This window comes from Oncorhynchus kisutch, linkage group LG14 (assembly GCF_002021735.2).
Source record: "Oncorhynchus kisutch isolate 150728-3 linkage group LG14, Okis_V2, whole genome shotgun sequence".
NCBI classification, from domain to species: Eukaryota; Metazoa; Chordata; class Actinopteri; order Salmoniformes; family Salmonidae; genus Oncorhynchus; species Oncorhynchus kisutch.
Genome location: NC_034187.2, coordinates 54209800 through 54230991, shown reverse-complemented (window position 1 = coordinate 54230991; position 21192 = coordinate 54209800). Strand labels below are relative to the sequence as shown.

General features: G+C 47.8%; 1 protein-coding gene across 27 annotated transcripts in view; it reads left to right on the top strand.

The window, feature by feature from the left end:
- The window catches only part of LOC109903635 (microtubule-actin cross-linking factor 1), a 250345-nt gene that overhangs the window by 118597 nt on the left and 110556 nt on the right, over positions 1–21192 (top strand). For 15 of the 27 annotated variants that reach the window (XM_020500464.2, XM_031789315.1, XM_031789319.1 and 12 more), the window contains exons 1-9: positions 7529–11440; positions 15374–15540; positions 15639–15751; positions 16035–16141; positions 16421–16540; positions 16912–17007; positions 19057–19184; positions 20176–20269; positions 20456–20610. In XM_020500464.2, the coding sequence (XP_020356053.2) occupies positions 10028–11440; positions 15374–15540; positions 15639–15751; positions 16035–16141; positions 16421–16540; positions 16912–17007; positions 19057–19184; positions 20176–20269; positions 20456–20610 (2393 nt within the window). In that variant the 5' untranslated portion in view covers positions 7529–10027. Of the gene's footprint in view, positions 1–40; positions 119–1361; positions 1455–7527; positions 11441–15373; positions 15541–15638; positions 15752–16034; positions 16142–16420; positions 16541–16911; positions 17008–19056; positions 19185–20175; positions 20270–20455; positions 20611–21192 lie in introns of those variants that run through there. The other 12 variants (XM_031789328.1, XM_031789338.1, XM_031789336.1 and 9 more) reach the window with 3 other exon arrangements.

Sequence of the window (21192 nt, the reverse complement as noted above, 5' to 3'; positions counted from 1 at the left end):
ACACTCATCTCTCTCTCTGTCGTGCTTTTTCCCCCTTCAGCCCAGAGAAAAGGGTCGCATGCGATTCCACCGGCTCCAGAATGTCCAGATCGCCCTGGACTTCCTCAAACAGAGACAGGTACAACTGACACACACACACACACCTGCCGCTTTCAAACCCACACAATATTTCAGCAGGTACTCATGCGCTCAGCAATACACATTGAGCCGAACTAAAGCCACACTCAGACGTCTGCTGTTGGAAATAGATTTTAGTTTGTTTATTTAGTTTGGTCTATTTTGACCTTTTTTTTTTTAAACAACATACAAAGCATATCCATAAATAAAATCATTTGAGATGACCTTTCTCTTGGTCCCCTGTCCCAATGTGTCAGCTCTGCATGACTGGGCCTCTCAGATGACCACAGTCACACCTCATGCATCACTGCCCAATGCTGCACCTCTGTCTTAGACACCTTCTCCTACTTGACACGGACTGCACCTCTGTCTTAGAGAGACCTGCTCCTACTTGACACGGACTGCACCTCTGTCTTAGAGACACCTGCTCCTACTTGACACGGACTGCACCTCTGTCTTAGACACCTGCTCCTACTTGACACGGACTGCACCTCTGTCTTAGAGACACCTGCTCCTACTTGACACGGACTGCACCTCTGTCTTAGAGACACCTGCTCCTACTTGACACGGACTGCACCTCTGTCTTAGAGAGACCTGCTTCTACTTGACACGGACTGCACCTCTGTCTTAGACACCTGCTCCTACTTGACACGGACTGCACCTCTGTCTTAGAGAGACCTGCTCCTACTTGACACGGACTGCACCTCTGTCTTAGAGACACCTGCTCCTACTTGACACGGACTGCACCTCCGTGGCCTTCAGCGGCTTCCTCTCCTGGTTTCATTGCTTTTATGTGCACCGGTGTGTGAAAGCAGGATGGAATCAGGAGGCTATTCACACCAAAAATATAGCCTTTTTAGTATTCAATCTTGGTGAGCAAGAAGTCATGTGATGACTGGTTAATAACATGGAGCACATGGTTACCCAGCTCTGTTCCAGGTCAATGCTTTAGTTCACCACTAGGCCTGGCGTTTAGATCCTCCTGTTCTACACGTTCCAGGTCAATGCTTTAGTTCACCACTAGGCCTGGTGTTTAGACCCTCTCGTTCTACACGTTCCAGGTCAATGCTTTAGTTCACCACTAGGCCTGGCGTTTAGATCCTCCTGTTCTACACGTTCCAGGTCAATGCTTTAGTTCACCACTAGGCCTGGCGTTTAGATCCTCCTGTTCTACACGTTCCAGGTCAATGCTTTAGTTCACCACTAGGCCTGGCGTTTAGATCCTCCTGTTCTACACGTTCCAGGTCAAACTGGTGAACATCCGGAACGATGACATCACAGACGGCAACCCCAAGCTGACACTGGGCCTCATCTGGACCATCATCCTGCACTTCCAGGTCTGTGCTGCTCTGTGTGTTTGCCACCCTGCTCTGTACATTGTTTTGTGTTGTGTTTTTGTGTTGTGTACTTGGCACGCTGGCTACTTCCTGTTGACCTCTGGCCAGGTCCACCTCACAAGAGGTGTTTAACCTCGAGGGTCTTTACCTGGTTTAATAAAGGTTCAATGAAAATCTATCAATAAAAACATCAGATTTCTATGTTGTGGCTAATCTCTGGTTGGTTTGCCAGTCTGCCCTGCAACCAAATCACTTTTTAATAACAGCACTTTTTTCCAAATAGAGTTTACAGTTCTACAAATCATCATAATTTCCACCTCGTGCCATTTGTTAGTGATGCCGCTGTTTTCGGCGACCTCTCTGTCCATATGGGCTAAAGACTGTCATTTATTATTTAGGCTAGTTCTCCCGGCCTCGGTCCGTTGTGGCCTGCAGTCTGGTTCCAATCACTTAGAGACCGAGCTGGTGACAATCCTAAGAGCTAATGGTGGATACCGATCTCTCAGCCACGTCCTCTACTGTAGTATTGGGTGTGTTTGGGCGCAGCTAGAGAGTTCGGTGCCAGGAGCAGACTAGATTTAGAAGTCTTTAGTCCATCTTGCCGGTGTGGGAGTTTACTTGACTTGCTTTGTCTGTAGATGCTGTGCCGACCTGCTTGTTGCAGAGACGGCTCTAGGGAAGCCTCATAAGGCTCTGGTTTGGTGTTTGGCACGTGTGTGTGTGTGCACGTGTTAATTTTAAAGACACTCGTAGCAGTGTTTAAAAGATGGATAGGAGTGGCTGTGTGTGTCACATAGTTTACCTTGGCATGTCCTTGTGTTGTGGTGGAGAACAACCACCAGGCAGGGCATTGCAGTAGGTCAGGTCCCAAAGCACTAGCACCATAGAGGGACACACACACACACACACACACACACACACACACACACACACAGCTGGCCTCAGGAACCCAGGTGTGAATGTAATCAGTCAAGCAAACCCAAAGCTACTCTTCCTGTATCCACAAATAATACATCTTCAACTAAATGTTCTCCTTTTTAGAAGTCAAACTTCTCTATCGAAGGTAGAAAAAGACAGAAATGAGAGCGCCATTTTGTCAATCAGCTGCACTTCCCATGCCCGGCCACTAGGATGTGCTGTGGGCAAAACAGAGCGATGATGATATTACCTCACAGGGTGACGCCGGCAAGAAGGTTGCCACGGAGACACGCCGCATGACTACGCAGCCACTTCATTCAGCATGATTCAGCAGAATGGTGTGAGCCCAGGGGGAGGAAGGGCGGGAGGGAGAGGGAGGGAGGGTGGTGAAGTGATGCAGAACGAGGGATAGAGGTAGATGGGGGGGGAGAACTCTGTGCTGATGGACAGAATGGGGGCTGAAAACTACTGTTGCACTGAAGGAGACAGAAGAGGAAATGAAAGAGAGAAGATGGAAGAATAGAGCAGTCGTTTTACAGTTGCGGGTAAATTGAATCAAACCACATGCTTCATAAACTACAGGTGTTGACTAACAGTGAAGTCACAGCCCTTCCCAACAAAGGCAGAGGGAAAATTAGAGAAATAATTGAAAAATAGTAACATGAGGAATAAATACGCGATGAGTAACGATATCTTGGCTATATACACTGAACAAAAATATAAACGCAACATGTAAAGTGTTGGTCCCATGTTTCATGAGCCGAAATATAAGATCCCAGAAATGTTCCATACACACATGATTAATTTTCTCAAATTTTGTGCACAAATTTGTTTACATCCCTGTTAGTGAGCATTTCCCATCTGCCACGATAATCCATCGACCTGACAGGTGTGGCATATCAAGAAGCTGATTAAACAGCATGATCATTACACAGGTGCAACTTGTGCTGGGGACAATAAAAGGCCACTCAAATGTACAGTTTTGTCACGCAACACAATGCCACATTGTTTTGTTTTGAGGGAGCGTGCAATTGGGATGCTGACTGCAGGAATGTCCACCCAGAGCTGTTGCTAGACGATTGAATGTTCATTTCTCTACCATAAACCGCCACCGTCGTTTTAGAGTATTTTGCCGCACGTTCAACCGGCCTCACAACCGTAGACCATGTGTAACCACGCTAGGGTTCGTCTGAGACCAGCCACCTTTTTATAGCTGATGAAACTGTCTGTGTGAACAACCGGAGAATTTCAGCAAAAACTCACTGTCTCAGGGAAGCTGAGCTCGTCATCCTCACCAGAGTCTTGACCTGACTGCAGTTCGGCGTTGTAACTGACTTCAGTGGGCAAATGCCCAACTTCGATGGCCACTGGCACGATGGAGAAGTGTGCTCTTCACGGAGGAATCCCGGTTTCAACTGTGCTGGGCAGATTGCTGACAGCGTATATGGCTGAGTGTAGGCGAGCGGTTTTCTGATGTCAACGTTGTGAACAGAGTGCCCCAGGGTGGCAGTGGGTTATGGTATTGTATGCAACAAGGCACTAAAGTAATACTGAGAATTAAAAATAACAGTGAAGGTATACATACACTTTCTGACCTAAAATGCAAAGCATTCTATTCGGGGCAAATCCAACACATCACGGAGTTAACTGCCTCCTTATTATCAAGCGTGGTGGTGCTGGCTGCATCATGTTATGGGTATGCTTGACCTCGCAAATACTGGGGAGTTTTTCAGGATGAACAAACTTAATCGAGCGAAGCACAGAAAAAAATCCTAGATGAAATCCTGGTTCAGTCTGCATTACACCAGAGACTGGGAGAGAAATTCACATTTTCAGCCGGACAGTAACCTACAAAACAAGGCCAAATCTACGCTGGAGTTGCTTACCAAGGAGACACACACACGATAAAAAAAAAAGTGTTAATGTTAGTGATCCTCTTTTTGATTTCCCTACAGTTATTGTTTATTTAACACTCACACAGAACTTGAAGATACATTTTTTTTTTTAGAAAAGCACAAGCTTCCGGACTGTTATGAAATTTGTGTTCCTGAGTGGCCGAGTTACAGTTTGACTTCAATCTGCTTAAAAATCTATCTATGGCAAGTGATTTAAATAGTTTTCTAGCCATGATCCTCAACTTCTTGACAGAGCTTAAAGAATTTTGAAAAGTATAATAGGCAAGTATTGTACAATCCAGGTGGGCAAAGCTCTGAGACTTACCCAGGAAGACTCACAGCTGTAACCGACGACAAAGGGTTTTCTAACATGTGTCGACTCAGGGAGATGAATACTATATTTGAGTTATTTGAATTTGTGTTCATCTTTAAATCATGTTAGTGTTTTGTGTTGACAAATTGCAATTGATTCCATTTCAAACCCACTTTGTGACACAATAGAATGTGAAGAAATCCAATGGAGTGTACGAGTCCCAAAGAGTTGGTGCTAGAAGGGTCCGTGCAGCCAGCCCAGGTCCCTGTTAAGACCGAGGACACCGAGACAGACTGCACAGTGTCATAGTGAGACGAGAGTACATCAACTTAATGTAGACGGGGGGGGGGGGGGGTTTACATATGTGGACATGGGTAAAAAGTCTGAACAGCACATTATGACCTGGGATTTGCAAGGAGCAACAATGTCTCTGGGAGTCACCAGATGGCATGTTAAAAGGCACATATTAATTTATTGTAATGATTACAGGCAAGGATTTCGGGTTTGGTTTTAGTAGGTAAAATGTGGGGTCAGAAAACACTGCATGGCCAGAAAGTAGGGAGGGAAGTTATTCCAGGAAACTGTCCCCCTAAAGTTTGCTGCTGATTGGAGGACTCTGTCAGGCGCCAAAAGGAGAATTCGGCATTGGACGAAGCTCTGTTGTTAGGGGTAGAACCACAGGCCTATGACTCCACACTCTGTCATGTCTAGTTAAGACCAATTCTTCATTATTTCAACGATGTGTCACATTAGCAAAGCATTCTCTCCGACTGCAGGCGAGACAAGTTGCTGTCTCAGCGGTGCTTCTCAACACCAGCCACTTCAATTCAATTTTAGAGAGACTCAGCCCTGCTCCAGCCCTGAAGGCAGCAATGTCTGGCAGTTGTCCTCTACTTGGTACTTAATCCATCAGTTGAAGTCAATGTTTGGCTATGATGTTCACTCCCCTAACAGATAATAGTTGTCTCTGTCATTGAAAATAAGAATTTGTTCTTAACTGACTTGCCTAGTTAAATAAAATAAATTAATTAAAAAGGACACCTTCCCCAAAAAGTGTTGTGTTTTACAACAATAATTTCTGGGGACAAGCCTCGTAGTAGACTATATGGATCATTGCACATGTTTGTGACCTACCTATATTATTGAAAAATGTATAGCGCTATGTAAATTCAGTACACATAATTTACCCTGATGCAACAGTGGTTCAAGGTTGGCTGCAGCTCCTCACTTTCACCACTAGGGGTCACCAGTTGTCCTAGCTTCATAGATGACCCTGCGCACTAACAATGCTCTCAGTCAACAACACCCCATCCCTCTCACAAACCCCGCCTCTCCCTGAGCTGTGGCTGCATGCGATTGGCTAATCCACTCTGGCCTGGCTCTTTTAATTTGTGCAAATCAAATTTTATTAGTCACATGCGCCGAATACAACCGGTGTAGACCTTCCCATGAAATGCTTACTTACAAGCCCTTAACCAACAATACAATTGAAGAAATAGAGTAAAGAAAATATTTAGTAAATAAACTAAAGTTAAAAAAAAATATATAAAATCAACAAAAAGTAACAGAACAAAATTACATAACAATAACGAGGCTATACACAGGGGGTACGGTACCGAGTCAATGTGCAGGGGTACAGGTTAGTCGATATCATTACTATAAACCGCCTAACCTCCATCATTTAGAGGGTGAAACATCAAAACCGACCTGAAATCAGCTTTTCAACACAACTTACATTCTCTAAATGCTAATTATGTTGTGGCAGAAAGAATTGCATCGTAAATGTGACCGCTTTCAGGTAGCTAATTGGTAGTTTGATGTGCTTCCAGCACATCATATATCCATGGTGGAGGCCTCAGAGACCTGATTGCAGGTCTTATTGTCTGTTTTCCACTGTGGAGGTAATGGGAGAGCTGTGGATTGGACTCCTCTACCAGTAGCTGATCTACCATCCCTGGAGAATACTCTGTTTATGTTTGCAATGGGATTTATTTTGGGTCTGTGGGTAGATCTCTATGCTGCCGTACACTGCCTCAGGTCCGTGTGTGTGTGTGTGTGTGTGTGTGTGTGTGTGTGTGAAAAAGCTGCAACTGGTGCAAAAAGGCTCTCTTTCATTCTCTCCCTCATTTCCCCAAACTCCTCAACACCCTCCTCTCCTGCATCTTTCTTTACTCTTTTTCAACTTGCTTTAATGATCTCTGGTATTGCAGAGAATCAACACCAATTTATTTTTCTGCCGCAGCTGGCCAACCTGGGAAGCATTTGACTCGTGTCTTTGTGGAGCCCGACCGATATATCGGTTCACCGATCTGAACAGCTGACATAGTTTTTTTTACCAATACATCAGTGTCAGATACTTAGTAACCGATATTCAATACATAGTATGAAATAAGGAAATATCATGCTTATCTAATCATTCTCATGATGTCATTATTGTCACAATGTAAGAAATTAACATCTGAAACATATTTCTTGGACAATTGCTATTTTGGATGACAATTTATGAGAACTCAGTGTGGAACAGTGGAACTTTTTCATTTTCACTGCTGTAACAGTCTATTTAAGCGATAAGGCCCGAGGGGGTGTGGTATATGTGGCCACGACACATCGCAGAGTGCCTAGATACAGCCCTTAGCCGTGGTATATTGGTCATATATCACAAACTCCCCCAGATATACCACGGCTGTCAGCCAATCAGCATTTAGGGCTCGAACCAGCCAGTTTATAATGGAGGATATATCTGTATCGGACCCCCCAAAAAATAGCGTGTGTGTGTGTGTCTCACACCAAGAGAGCAGTAGAGAGTATGCTAGAGAGAGAGTGAGAGGAGGGAGGGAGGGTGGAACGAGGAAGCGGATAGGAGGAGGAGAAAATAGGGAGGGAGAAAGAGAGCTAGAGCTGCAGAGGTTGTGAAGATAGAGCGCTTTTCTCTTTGCCTGCGAGCGAGGGAGTGCACGAGCACGAGAAGCCAGCGACAGAGAGAGGAATACAGGCTGCCTACTGTTACTGTGTCTCCCGGTTTCCCCTGGATCTACAGACCTCGGCTCACACATACACACGCAGGATTCTTACACACACAGCTGATTGGAGGATCGCCCAGCCCTGCAGGCACACACACACACTCTTGCTCTCTCTTCAGCTGCACACACACACATTTTGCGACTCTCCCGGGAACACTGAGTTTATTGGATCAATCCGACCATGCCTGTCTGACGGGGACCTTGCTCTCCCTTCAATCGGATCCCCCTCTCCTCCATCTCTCTCTATAACCAACCAAGGAGCTGCAGCCTACCGGACGTATCCTCTGCCTTTGCCTTACCCAGTCAGCTGCTCGTTTGCAGGCAGCGTCAGGAGGACGGCTAAAGCTGGGGATACTGGACCTTCCCTAACCAAGTCAAACCCAGTTTAGACCCAGCCTCCTGTAGCCCCGCCTCCTATAGCCCAGCCCAGCCACCACTGCTAATTCCATTAACCAGACCAGAGGAGACGAGAGGGAGTGCCTTTTTAACCAACCGCCTGTCTGTCTGCAACCAGACCCTCTTTGCATGCCCGCCTGTGGACTCTGGGAACACATAGAGACCTGGAGGATTGTGGATGCTTATATACTGGAGTACTGGAGCAGTGTTGAAGACTGTCAGCAGGGATGACTGAAAAAGGCTGCCTGCCTGACGGACGGTTCTAAGGTTGGAGATGGACTGAGGGGTTGGTGACTGGATAGCACGATCTCCCAGCAATCCTCCGTTGGAGGGGAGGGGGGGTGGTAAGATCAAGGCCGGTATCAATGGGGGCGCCACGTGAGGTCTGGAAAGCTAAAGGTGGGGTCTCTACACCCTACCTCGACGTGCTCTGGATTTGAACCTGATAAAGCACCCAGAGACAAAGCTACAGGAACCACTACCAGCTTCCCGAGTTGTCTGGATTTTCTATGAGACCACGCTGCAGGTATCTTACCACTCCTAATGCAATGTGTGATTGGTAATCATTGAAGGATTGGGACGCCTACCTTTCAGGATCTCTTCACCTCTCTTCCTGGTCCCATGGTTACCTGTATCACTTGTAGACTTTCAAGTCAGCACCGTAACGTTGCTTTAACGCTTGTTCAACGCCCCCGTAGGTTTCCTTCGTACTGAGACCTCTCTGTGGTTAACAACCGGGGGAACCGAAGGAAATCAAACGCCACGTGACGCAGCGACTCCATGAACAGGGGGATCGTGGGGAATGGCGAGGAGTCCGAGTCGCCGCCGTCGAGGCTCTGATTTGAGTTAACAGCCGGTCAGAGTATTGGCTGACTGTCCACTATCACCCACCACCAATCTGGATGGTGGATATTAGCACGCGGTCTCGGCAGAACGGGACTCCACCGGCTACTGCAGAGCTAATGCTATCTCCACTGACAGCCATAACATTATCACAGCAGTGGAGAGTTGTTAATAATATATGATTGTAGATACCTGGAGGCGAGTCTGGATAAAGTACTTGGATTACAGTACCCCCGGAACGACAGGGGAAACAAATTACCAACAAACTGCGTGTGTGCAGGATGGCGGAAGCAGAGCATGTGATATATTGAATTGTTTTATTCCGCTGCCGAGCGACTGCGATGATGTGCACCGAGTCAGACACATTGCATGTGTGAGTGTGTGTGTGTGTGTGTGTCTGACGATGTGTGTCTGCACTGCAGCTCCCTCGCGTCTCACACTCTGAGGAATTGCAGATATGAGACGAGCACTGATTCCATCGCAGGCAACGCCAGAGACCCCATGGACTTCTCTACCGCACACGCCGACATTGTCTGTGTGAAACGACTGATGCATTGAAGAGGACGCTGCAGTGCTCTGACTCACCGTCTCACACAATCAGACTCTCCAAGCCTCGTTCAACATGTAGTATGTATGAGCCACGTTGACTTTCCTTCTCACCTGCCAAACCTTGAAGGAATGAACGACTAAAGCCTGAAGCCAAATCTATTTTCTCCTACGCTGTGCTGAGCCTGCTGACATGTTTCTGCCTCAGTGTCCTTGACGTTAGTGCTGGGACGTCCGTGACCTGCCCGTAGAGACCGGGCTGACAGCGGTGTTGCCTAGGTGAGGTGAGGCAACAGCTGCAAAGAGAGAAGGAGAGGGGGAGGGAAGGCGGGGAGAGGAGCACCTACGGACAGACGAGAGCTGTGACACGCAAGCCTGCAGCAAGCACCTCGGCCCGGTGGACTGAACCAGACCCTATGAGAAGGTGACGAGAGCCCACATCCCGTCACGTCATTGTCTCTTTCTAGACTCATGGAAAGCAACCATAGCTAAACCTGATGTCACTAGCGTCACACCGCGAGCAGGTGTCACATTGATATTGCTTTCATCCGTCACACTCTGGTGTGCCTGTCCACCTGAGTGTCTTTTTTTTGCTTTCTAGTTTTGCCTCCTCTGTCCTTCCCTCAGTCAATTCACTCTGAGATGGGAAGCTCTATGGGCTGTGTGAGGCCTCCTAGGGAGGGAGGACACGGCTTCCCCCCACTGTCCCCCAACCCCAAACGGCGCCTCCGCTTCCGGCGGAAACGCAAAGGAAAGAAGCGCCAGAAAGGAGGGTCGTCGGTCGGCTCGGAGGTGGAAAGCGTAAGGATAAGCAACATACCGGAGGAAGAGGATGAAGAGGAAGAGGACAAAGGCACTGTCACAGAGGCAACCACGGCCTCGTTCAACACTATGAGTGACGTCGGGGCCAAAATCACCAATTTAACTGTGCCTCATGTCCAAACTCAATCCAGGCAGCCCCTTCCCAGTGCTCTCTGTACGGACTCCACGAGTGACAGCATGGGGGGGTTGGGGGGTAGCAGAGTGCTGGAACTGTCCCCTGAGCCAAGCCCAGTGTGGAGAAGGCTGTCCTACCCCGGAGCTGGGAGTGACGAAGGGGGGACGAGCAGTACCATAGAGGCTCCAAGCAGCCAAGGGCAACCCAGTGAGGACCCCACCCCCACCCCAGATAACCCTGACCCATCTTTCCCGTCCCAGGTGCACACCACCCCTGGTGGGGGTCGAGTCTGCAAAGTCAGGGAGCGAGAACAAGGGGTCCTGGAGAGGCCTTGTATACGAAGACCCAAGAAGGAGAGGGAACGGGGGAAAAAAGGAGAAGAGGAGAAAGAGGTGGAGGATGAAGGTGGGGGTGGGCCAGCGGGGATGCTGGGGGTTGCTTTTAACAACCCTTTGTCAAAGGAGCACAAAGGGGTGGTCCACATTCGTGAGGTGGAGGGCCGGCTGTGTGTTGTGAGGACAGTCTACCCCAGTGACTTTGGGTCCCCGGTTTGGAGAGGGGACAGTTACCATGACAAAGAGGTAGAAGTAGAGGTATGTGCCGAACCTCCAGCCGCATCCCCTGTGACTGGGAACATCCTCAAAGTACATCTTTCTGAGGAAGACAGCAGGAGAGCCAAAATGGATGCCAGGACCACTTTCCTTATGGGGACCCAGGAAACCACAAGAGTCAAGGAACTCGGTCTGGATAAACCAGCACAGGTCCAAGAGGGACTATTAATACAGAACCCTCTTTGCTCTGCCTATGCCAGCGATCTGCCCCGCACCTCCTCAGAGACAGAGCTAAGCAGGGTTGGCTTGACCCAAAGGAGACCCAAAATGGACACCTCAGGTCTCAATATGACAACCAACCTTATGGAGACCCAGGAAGCTATAAAAGTCGAGGGACCCTCGGTACAGGACCCTCTGTCCTCTGGCTATGCCAGCGACCTGCCACTAACCTCCCCAGAGGCAGGGGGCGCCACCCAGATAGACTGGGAAAGCTCCAGAGAGGGACTGGACTCTGCAACTGACAGTCCTCTATCTCCACCCCAGGTCACCACAAAGCAGTTCCCTCAGGTCAGGGGCATTTTTCTCTCTTTCCTTCTTTTTTTTTCACTCGCTCTCTTTTACTCATCGAAATGTAGGCTACATTGTCCAGGATCAGGCCGAGAGCATATTTCTGAATGTGTGTTGCCCTTTTACATACATCTTTGTCTGAGAGAGATCCTTTGTACATTTGTGTCTTTCTCTCTCTGTGTCTCTGTGTGTCTCTGTGTGTGTCTCTGCATCTCCTCATCCTTCCAGAGTCCGTCTCCAGAGCCTAATCAGCACAGCGCAGACCACCTCTGCATCTCTCCCCTTTTCTCTCTTTCTTTCCCTCTGTCTTTCTCTCCATCACTCGTTGTTTTCCTCACACCACCCACTCTTTCCTCTGTTACTTCCGACTGTGTGTGTGGTGTGTGTGTTTTTTCCCCCTTAAATGTCAGGGTTCTTGACAGCATACTGTAACTTGTTATTTTGCAATGATTGTTTTATGAAATCATATGGCTCACACAATGTCAAGTAATTCTATTTCTATGCCTACTGTAGTGTAGGCCTTTGACCCCACAGTTGCTGGTGACCCTTTTACTGTTGTTACCAATAAGAACCTCTGTTGATAATTGTAGTTAGTTGATCTAGACCTGCTCAAAGTGCTTTACATTGACAGCAGGAAACTCCCTACTTGGCTGCCGACCTGTAGCGCCCCGTCGTCAGTATATTATCATGCTATGTTGCCTTTGGGCCTGTGTGTCTCATTTGATGCGTGGTACTGAGTCACAGGGAAAGCAAGACCGACACGCACAGTTGCTTAGAGCCCGGTCTCCACAAAGGCTCCCGTTTACGAGTGTTTTAGCCAGGTAGCGATCAATACGTCTGTCTCTTTCTCGAGTGTGTGTGGGTGTGGGTGGGTATGTGACGGCTGCGTTTTTGGCGATGTCAGATATCTGAATAAATAGGGTTTTCAGATGCGCATTCATCAACACTGTACTGCTGCATCGAGCCCCAGAGGGGGATTCCTAACACCTTATGTCCCTCCCACTCGCTCTCTTTCTCTCTCTTTCTCTCTCTTTCTCTCGTTTTGTGTATTTGGTGTATTTTGTCCGTCTCGTTCCCTCTCCCCGTCAACTATCCAAATATCGCCTCTAGAGGTCGACCGATTAATCGGCATGTCCGATTTAATCATAGCCGATTTTCAAGTTTTCATAACACAAGGCCGATTACATTGCAATCCATGAGGAGACTACGTGGCAGGCTTGACCACGCGAGTGCAGCAAGGAGCCAAGTTAAGGTGCTAGCTAGCATTAAACTTATTTTATAAAAAAACAACCAATCTTAACAATCACTAGTTAACTACAAATGGATGATGATGTTATTACTAGTTTAACTAGTTTGTCCTGCGTTGAGTATAATCAATGCGGTGCCTCTTCAATTATCATCGAGTCACAGCCTACTTCGCCAAACGGGTGGTGATTTAACAAAGGTGCATTCTCGTCAGGATATAGGCAGCAGTTTGGGCCACCTGGCTCGTTGTGAACTGTGTGAAGACCATTTCTTCCTAACAAAGACCTTAATTAATTTGCCAGAATTTTACATAATTATGACATAACATTGAAGGTTGTGCAATGTAACAGCAATATTTAGACTTAGAGTTGCCACCCCGTTAGATAAATACGAAACAGTTCCGTATTTCACTGAAAGAATAAACATTTTCTTTTCAAAATGATAGTTTCCTGATTTGACCATATTAATTTTATTTCTGTGTGTTTATTATAATTAAGTCTATGATTTGATATTCGATAGAGCAGTCTGACTGAGCGGTGGTAGGCAGCAGCAGGCTCGTAAGCATTCATTCAAACAGCACTTTACTGCGTTTGCCAGCAGCTCTTAGCAATGCTTGAAGTACAGCGCTGTTTATGACTTCAACCCTATCATCTCCTGAGATTAGGCTGGCAATACTATAGTGACTATAAGAACATCCAATAGTCAAAGGTATCTGAAATACAGGCCTCTGGCTGCTCGCGTGTGTTATGGTGTAGCTGTCTGTCTGTTAGTGTTTGGTAGTGTCTGATTTAAGCACGATGTGCCCGGATAATGGACACCATGTGCCCTGTTTTGGTAGTGTAAAATCGCTACCGTATGTTATCCAAAACAACCGTATTGCTCATAATCAGAATTTATGATAAACATGTCCATGCGAAGGTAGTAATTATGTATGTCGATTTCAATTGACCAGTGCAAACATGCAGTATGTCATATCCGGTCAAATCGCCAGCTGCAGTATTCTAAACAGGTTATGGGTTGCCGGGTGGGGGGGTGGAACTGAGCTACATAGGATGGTACACAGTACCTGGGGGTCGAATGGTAGAGTGAGGCTGTGCTTGGCTCGTTTATCGTTTATTGCCAGTCACTGAAGGGCTCAGGGCCAGAGTCAAGTTGATGGAGTGACCCTGTAGTTGGATGTCCGTGCCTTAATATTCTTTACTATAAAAGGCTCACGTCACGGAGGAGCTGTGTTTTGGGGGTACACGGTGTGTGTCGCGGTCTGTCGGTGTGTGTCTCTCTGCGTGTTTGCCGTCGGTGTGGGTCTCTCTGCGTGTTTGCTGTCGGTGTGTGTCTGTCTGCGTGTTTGCCGTCGGTGTGTGCGGTCTGTACTGTATGTGCATGTTTTGCCTTATTAGTTTACTCGGGCCTGGTTTTGCTCTCCCTCTTTCGTTTGCATGCCATTCCTCCTCTCCCTCGCTCACCCCCCCCCCCCCCCCCCCCTCTCCTTCTCTTTTGGTTGTTGCTGCAGTCTCCTGGCACTCACTGGACTTTCATTCTGTTCTATATTAGCACTCGACAGACACAGACAGACAGACGGAGGGAGGGAGGGAGGGGAAGACGGGAAGTGAGAAAAAGGGATGACAGAGGAATACTGATGACAAGAACCAGGCACTGCCAGATACTGCACCTACAACAGCCCCCCCCCCCCCTTTGTCACGATGAACAGATTAAAGAAAGACTAGTGTAGAGAAGAAAGGGAAGTGGGTGGGATGGAGGACGGTTGGCTTAAGTAGGTTATAAGCGCTTTGACCTCAAAAAGAGAAGAGCGGGATGAAAAAGAGGAGTGAAGCGAAGGAGAGACCAACGGTTCAAAACAAGGCAGTGTCTGTGGAAGAACAGATCAAATGAGGAGAAAAGCCGAAGTGACAGAGATAGAAGGGGTGGGCTGGAAGGAGGCCGAACGAGGAGGGGGGGGGTAGATGGATGAAGGAATGAACAAGTGGAGGAGGGAGAGGGGGAGATTGTGGTGAGAAAACAAGTTAATGAGCTGGCCAGAATAACAAGAGACCGAAAGAGAAAAGAACATTGGCTCGGGCTTAAGGCCTATTGGTTAAAGGACAGAGAAGATTACGGATGGGAACAAAGATGACAAGTTGAATCAAAGTGCATAGAAGACTAGCACGTTGATACAATTCTGCTGACTCACTTTGTGTGTGTGTGCGTTTGCGTGTCACGTACATCCGTGTGTGCGTGGGCCTGTGTGAAATATGGGTACAAGTGATAAGTGATTAGTTTGTCATGACACTAGAGATATGTTTTGAAACAGTGTAATGAATGCCCACTGTGGGTTGCAGTCTGGTAGTAGGACAATGTCATGAAAATGAGAGGGGAATGTTGTCTGTAATGAATGTCTGCCCCTAAAGGGGAAAGGGTGTGCATCTCCGCCAGCTGTTGTGGCTTTCATATCACATGTTTTTTCCTTGCCATGATTACACAGTAAGAGCAGGCATCCTTTGACCATCAAATGGCTCATATTTGGAACCTTCTACCAGTACTTGTGGATGGATCCAAGCAAAGTCATCCCATATTCATTAACCCCTCACCTCTCCTCTGGTCTCTCCTGATCTGACGTTGATGTGAGCGGGGGGTGTGTGTGTGTGTATAATGAGTGTTTCCTGTATGAACCATATCCTCTCTGTGTTCCAGATCTCCGAGATCTATGTGAGCGGGGAGTCTGGGGACCTGACGGCTAAGGAGAAGCTGTTGTTATGGAGCCAGAAGGCCTCCGAGGGCTGGCCTGGCCTCCGCTGTACCAACTTCTCCTCCTCCTGGAGCGACGGGCGCATGTTCAACGCCCTGCTCCACAGATTCAGGTACACACACAATCACCCACTGAGATGCATGCAGACACACATACTTACACTTTCAGTTCTGACCCCCCCCCCCCGTCTCCCTCTCTGATGGTCTCCAGGCCAGATCTGATTGACATGGAGGTGGTGGCACAGCAGAGTAACCTTGACAACCTGGAGCAGGCCTTTGAGATCGCCGAGTCGCTAGGGGTGACCAGACTACTGGACGCTGAAGGTAACCGTCTGCCTGCGTCTCTGTCCGTCTGCCTGCGTCTCTGTCCGTCTGCCTGCGTCTCTGTCCGTCTGCCTGCGTACTTCTAACCTCCGGCTGTTCTACAGTGTATCATGAGAGTAGTGTACATCATGATACTGTCTGTGTGCCTCTTTGTTCTGTTGGTCTGCCTCTCTCTACCGTTTATATCGCGTTGACCTTTCCTCTCCCCCTTTCATCTCCCCGTCTCCTCCTCTGTCTCTCTCTGTGTCTCTCTGTGTCTCTCTCTCGGTGTCTGTCTCTCTAGATGTGGACGTTCCGTCTCCAGATGAGAAGTCGGTCATCACATACGTCTCCTCCATCTACGATGCCTTCCCCAAGATCCCAGAGGGAGGAGAGGGCATCGCAGCACACGTATGTTCTACTTTTCTCTAATTAACATTAGCTTGTATTAATGTACAGTTGGTCAGTCTGTGTGAAAGAATGTATTTGGAATGAATATAGTCTTGTTGGCATGCCTGCTCAAGGGACATCATGTTGCCATAGCTGTGGAGCCAATAATGGACTCCATTGATCGCAGTCTGCCACTGAAGTATATTGATAGCTGACTGTCAATGAACCAATCCCTCTCTCTCTCGCTCTCTTTCTCCTCTCCCTTTCCTCCTTCCCTCTTTCTCTCTCTCTCGCTATCAGGAGGTGGACCACCGCTGGGCAGAGTACCAGTCTCGTTTCTCCATGCTGCGCCAGTGGAGCCGGCAGCACACGGCCCTCATGGCCAACAAGAACTTCCCACTGGACCCTGTGGAGCTCAAGGTGAAGAGGGAGGGAAAGGGAGTCCGGGCGATGGAGAGGAGAGAATAAAATAGACAGAATGGAAGAAGAGAATGGAGGAGGAAGGATGGGTAGAAAGAGAGGGAGGCAGTAAGGGGATGAGGGAGAGGGGGGACAGGATGTGGGTAAAGATGAATAATAAATGTTTATAAAGCATCTCCAAATAGGAGATGCTGATCTAGGATCAGTTCAGCGATTTAGATAATCATGAATATGATTATATAGACAGGGGGGGGGGGGGGGGGGGGCTGTTCCTAGATCAGCATTATGATTCCGAGATGCTTTATGAATTCATAAAGACAGTCTATTATTGACATCTAGCCTTTTGTCAACACCCTGTCACTGTCCCACAGGCACTTTACAATGAGTACGTCCATTTCAAAGAGACGGAGATCCCTGCCAAGGAGCTGGAGAAGAGTGGCGTTGAACACCTCTACAAACTGCTGGAGGTAGGCGATGGATGGAGGGGGGGGGGGGGGGGGAGGGGGGGGGGGGGGGAAGCGAGGGACTTTTGATTTCTAAAACCTATTGAGACTCAATAACGACAAGCGCTGTAAAATGTCAGCAGAAACCGCAAACCTACATCGATGGTAAACACCGATTTACCATCCGAGAGACTGAACGACATACCCAGGCAGATACTATCATTACCCTTGAGGACACAGCCTCATTTTCAACAACATATCATATTATGGCATATTTGGCTGGCATTAGTCTTGTAGAAAACTGAAACTCATAAACTCAATAACCGACAAAAGAGAGAGAAACATGGAGAGATTGATTGATAGAGAGAGAGAGAGAGATGGAGAGCGAGAAATAAAAGGATTTGAAGAGGTGACCTGGTTTCTGCCACCACGAGCGGGACCACACTGTGCATCATGAGTCCAGTGTGTGTGTGTGTGAGATCAAACACCCTGTTCTCTGCACTAGGCCATTTCAACCCCATGCCACTGCCTTGAGACAACAAACTATAATTCCTCCTATCAAATCCTCTTTCATTTCCCCTCGGTTCTACTTTCCCTATGTCACCACTGCCCTCCTGACACTCCTGATCAATGACTCATGATGACTCATAACCCCGCATCCCAAACATTTATACTTCAAGACCTCGAAGAGATTTGTGTCCTTTTTCCACATTTTGTTTTACGTTACAGCCTTATTATAAAATGTATTAACTCAATAAATAGACATTTCTGCAAATGTATTTAAAAAATATATCTTATTTACATAAGTATTCAGACCCTTTGCTATGAGACTCGAAATTGAGCTCAGGTGCATCCTGTTTCTATTGATCATCCTTGAGATGTTTCTACAACTTGATTGGAGTCCACCTGTGGTCAATTCAATTGATTGGACATGATTTGGAAAGGCACACACCTGTCTATGTAAGGGCCCACAGTTGACGGTGCTGTCGAAGGAATTGTCCGTAGAGCTCAGAAACAGGATTGTGTTGAGGCACAGATCTGGGGAAGGATACTTAAGGATTTCTGCAGCATTGAAGGTCCCCAAGAACACAGTGGCCTCCATCATTCTTAAATCGAAGAAGTTTGGAACCACCAAGATTTTTCCTAGAGCTGGCCGCAATCTGGGGAGTAGGACCTTGGTCAGGAAGGTGAGGTGACCAAGAACCTAATGGTCACTCTGACAGAGCTCCAGAGTTCCTCTGTGGAGGGAGAACCTTCCAGAAGGAGAACCATCTCTGCAGCACTCCACCAATTAGGCCTTTATGGTAGAGTGGCCAGATGGAAGGCACATGACAGCCCGTTAGAGTTTGCCAAGGGGCGCCTAAAGGACTCCGACCATGAGAAACAAGATTATCTGGTCTGATGAAACCAAGATGTAATTATTTAGCCTGAATGCCAAGCATCACGTCTGGAAGAAACCTGGCACCATCCCTACGATGAATCATGGTGGTTGCAGCATCATGCTGTGGGGATGTTTTTCAGCAGCAGGGACTGGGAGACTAGTCAGGATTCAGGGAAAGAAGAACAGAGTAAAGAGATCCTTGATGAAAACCTGCTCCAGAGCACTCAGGACCTCAGATGGGGGCAAAGGTTCACCTTCCAACAGGACAACAACACAGCCAAGACAGACAGTGGCTTCGGGACAAGTCTCAATGTCCTTGAGTGGCCCAGCCAGAGCCCGGACTTGAACCTGTTCGAACATCTCTGGAAAGACCTAAAAATAGCTGTGCAGAGATGCTCCCCATCCAATCTGACAGGGCTTGAGAGGATCTGCAGAGAAGAATGGGAGAAACTCCCCAAATACAGGTGGGTCACGGTTGTAGCATCATACCCAAGAAGACTTGAGGCTGTAAACCTGTTTTTGCTTCGTCATTATGGGGTATTGTGGGTAGATTGAGGGGGGGGGGAACTATTGAATCCATTTTAGAATAAGGCTGTAACATAATGTGGGAAAAATGAAGGGGTCTGAATCATTTCTGAATGCACTGTATGTGTTATAGAAGTTAAAATTATGTGCATGTTTGTGTTCCCCAGGTATGGATGGAGTTTGGGCGCATCAAGCTGCCCCTGGGTCTGCACCCCAACGACCTGGAGGAGGAGTGGGGCAAGCTGATCCTGGAGATGCTGGAGAGAGAGAAGGCCCTGCGGCCCGCTGTGGAGAGGTCATGACCCTGACCTTAACCCTTACTACTGCTGCTAGTGTTTCAGTTGGTTTATATCAGTAGCTATAGAGAGAGAAGGCTCTGCAGCCCGCTGTGGAGAGGTCATGACCCTGACCTTAACCCTTACTACTGCTACTAGTGTTTCAGTTGGTTTATATCAGTAGCTATAGAGAGAGAAGGCCCTGCAGCCCGCTGTGGAGAGGTCAGCAGCTGAGACATACGTAACACTATAACTAACCAGAACCTTAAAGCTGGAATCCTTAATGGTGAAACAGCCAAGCCTGTCTGCAGTTTAGAACAACAAAATAAGTTACAAACAACAAACACTTTCTTCTCCTCTGATGTCATTGCACACGCAATAAAAGAGCATAATATGTTGAGCGTTTTTTTATTTTTTATATGGTGGGGGGGGGGGGGGGGGGGCCAGTGGCGCTGTTCCCCCAATCGGCAGAATCGTTAACCCTGATTTAGTTATTTGAGAGCTAGAGTTTGTTTATACCAGTAGTTATGGAAAGACGAGGCCCTGTGGCTCACTGTGGAGCACACTAACCCGAACCCCGACACTTTATTACCGATATCACTTACGGCGACATATTCATGGTGCTCGAGCACAGGTCTCTGCACCAAACGCAGTACATCTCATTATCATCCGGCGTTTTCACACAGATTTAATTTGCACGGGTCTCTACTCTGTTTGTATTGTGGAAATGTCGTCCTTGTCTTGATACTTCAGCAATTTAGTCTTAAACCTCAATAGGCCTAACTTGATTACCTGGTAGATGTTTTTAGTTTGTTATGGTTGTACAGTAACCACATTCCTTAGACACTGGCTGCGTACGAAATGGCACCCTATTCCCTATGTAGTGCACTACGTTTAACCAGGGCCTGGTCAAAAGTAGTGCGCTGTATAGTAAATAGGATGCACTTTCGGACGTAAAAAAATGAGTGTTTCGAGCTTGTTGACACTGTGATACTGTGCGTCTCCTTCCAGACTGGAGTTATTGCTGCAGATGGCCAATAAGATCCAGAACATGGCCCTGGACTGTGAGGAGAAACTCACCCTGGCCAAGAACACACTGCAGGCCGTGAGTGATGCTGTCCCTGTTTCTCTCTTTCAACGAGGACTTGCTTCTCTGGCGTTTTTTTGTACTTCCACTCTATAGGCACGATGTGACTCTTTCACTGTGGTGTGCTGTGTCTTACTCATTTCTTCACCGTCCCTCCTCTTCGCCCTCTCTTTTCCCCACCCTGTCTTCTCGCTCCTCCGTCAGGACATGTCCCGGGTGGAGAGTGGCGAGGCGGTGCGTTGTGAGAGGGAGCTGGGCTTGTACCTGCAGGACTGTGAGGTTCTGATCAGACGGCTCAACGTGGACCTCCATGTCCTCCGAGACCAGAAGTACTACCAGGTGGAGCAGCTCGCCTTCAGGTCAGTGGAGGGAGAGGGAGTGTGTACGGACAGAACATGAGGCTTGGTTATGCTGTGTAGCTCTGTTGGTAGAGCGTGGTGCTTGCAACGCTAGGATAGTTGGTTTGATTCCCGCTGCGGCCACCCGTACGTGAAGTGTATGCACGCATGACCGTAAGTCGCTTTGGATAAAATTGTCTGCCAAATGGCATAACTTTGAAAAAATATATATACACTTCTGCTCAAAAGTTTGGGGTCACTTAGAAATGTCCTTGTTTTTGAAAGAAAAGCAAACACCAGTCTCAACGTCAACAGTGAAGAGGCGACTCCGGGATGCTGGCCTTCTAGGCAGAGTTGCAAAGAAAAAGCCATATCTCAGACTGGCCAATGAAAAGAAAAGATTAAGATGGGCAAAAGAACACAGACACTGGACAGAGGAACTCTGCCTAGAAGGCAAGCCTCTTCACTGTTGATGTTGAGACTGGTGTTTTGTGGGTACTATTTAATGAAGCTGCCATTTGAGGGCTTGTGAGGCATCTGTTTCTCAAACTAGACGCTCAGTTGTGCACCGGTGCCTCCCACTCCTCTTTCTATTCTGGTTAG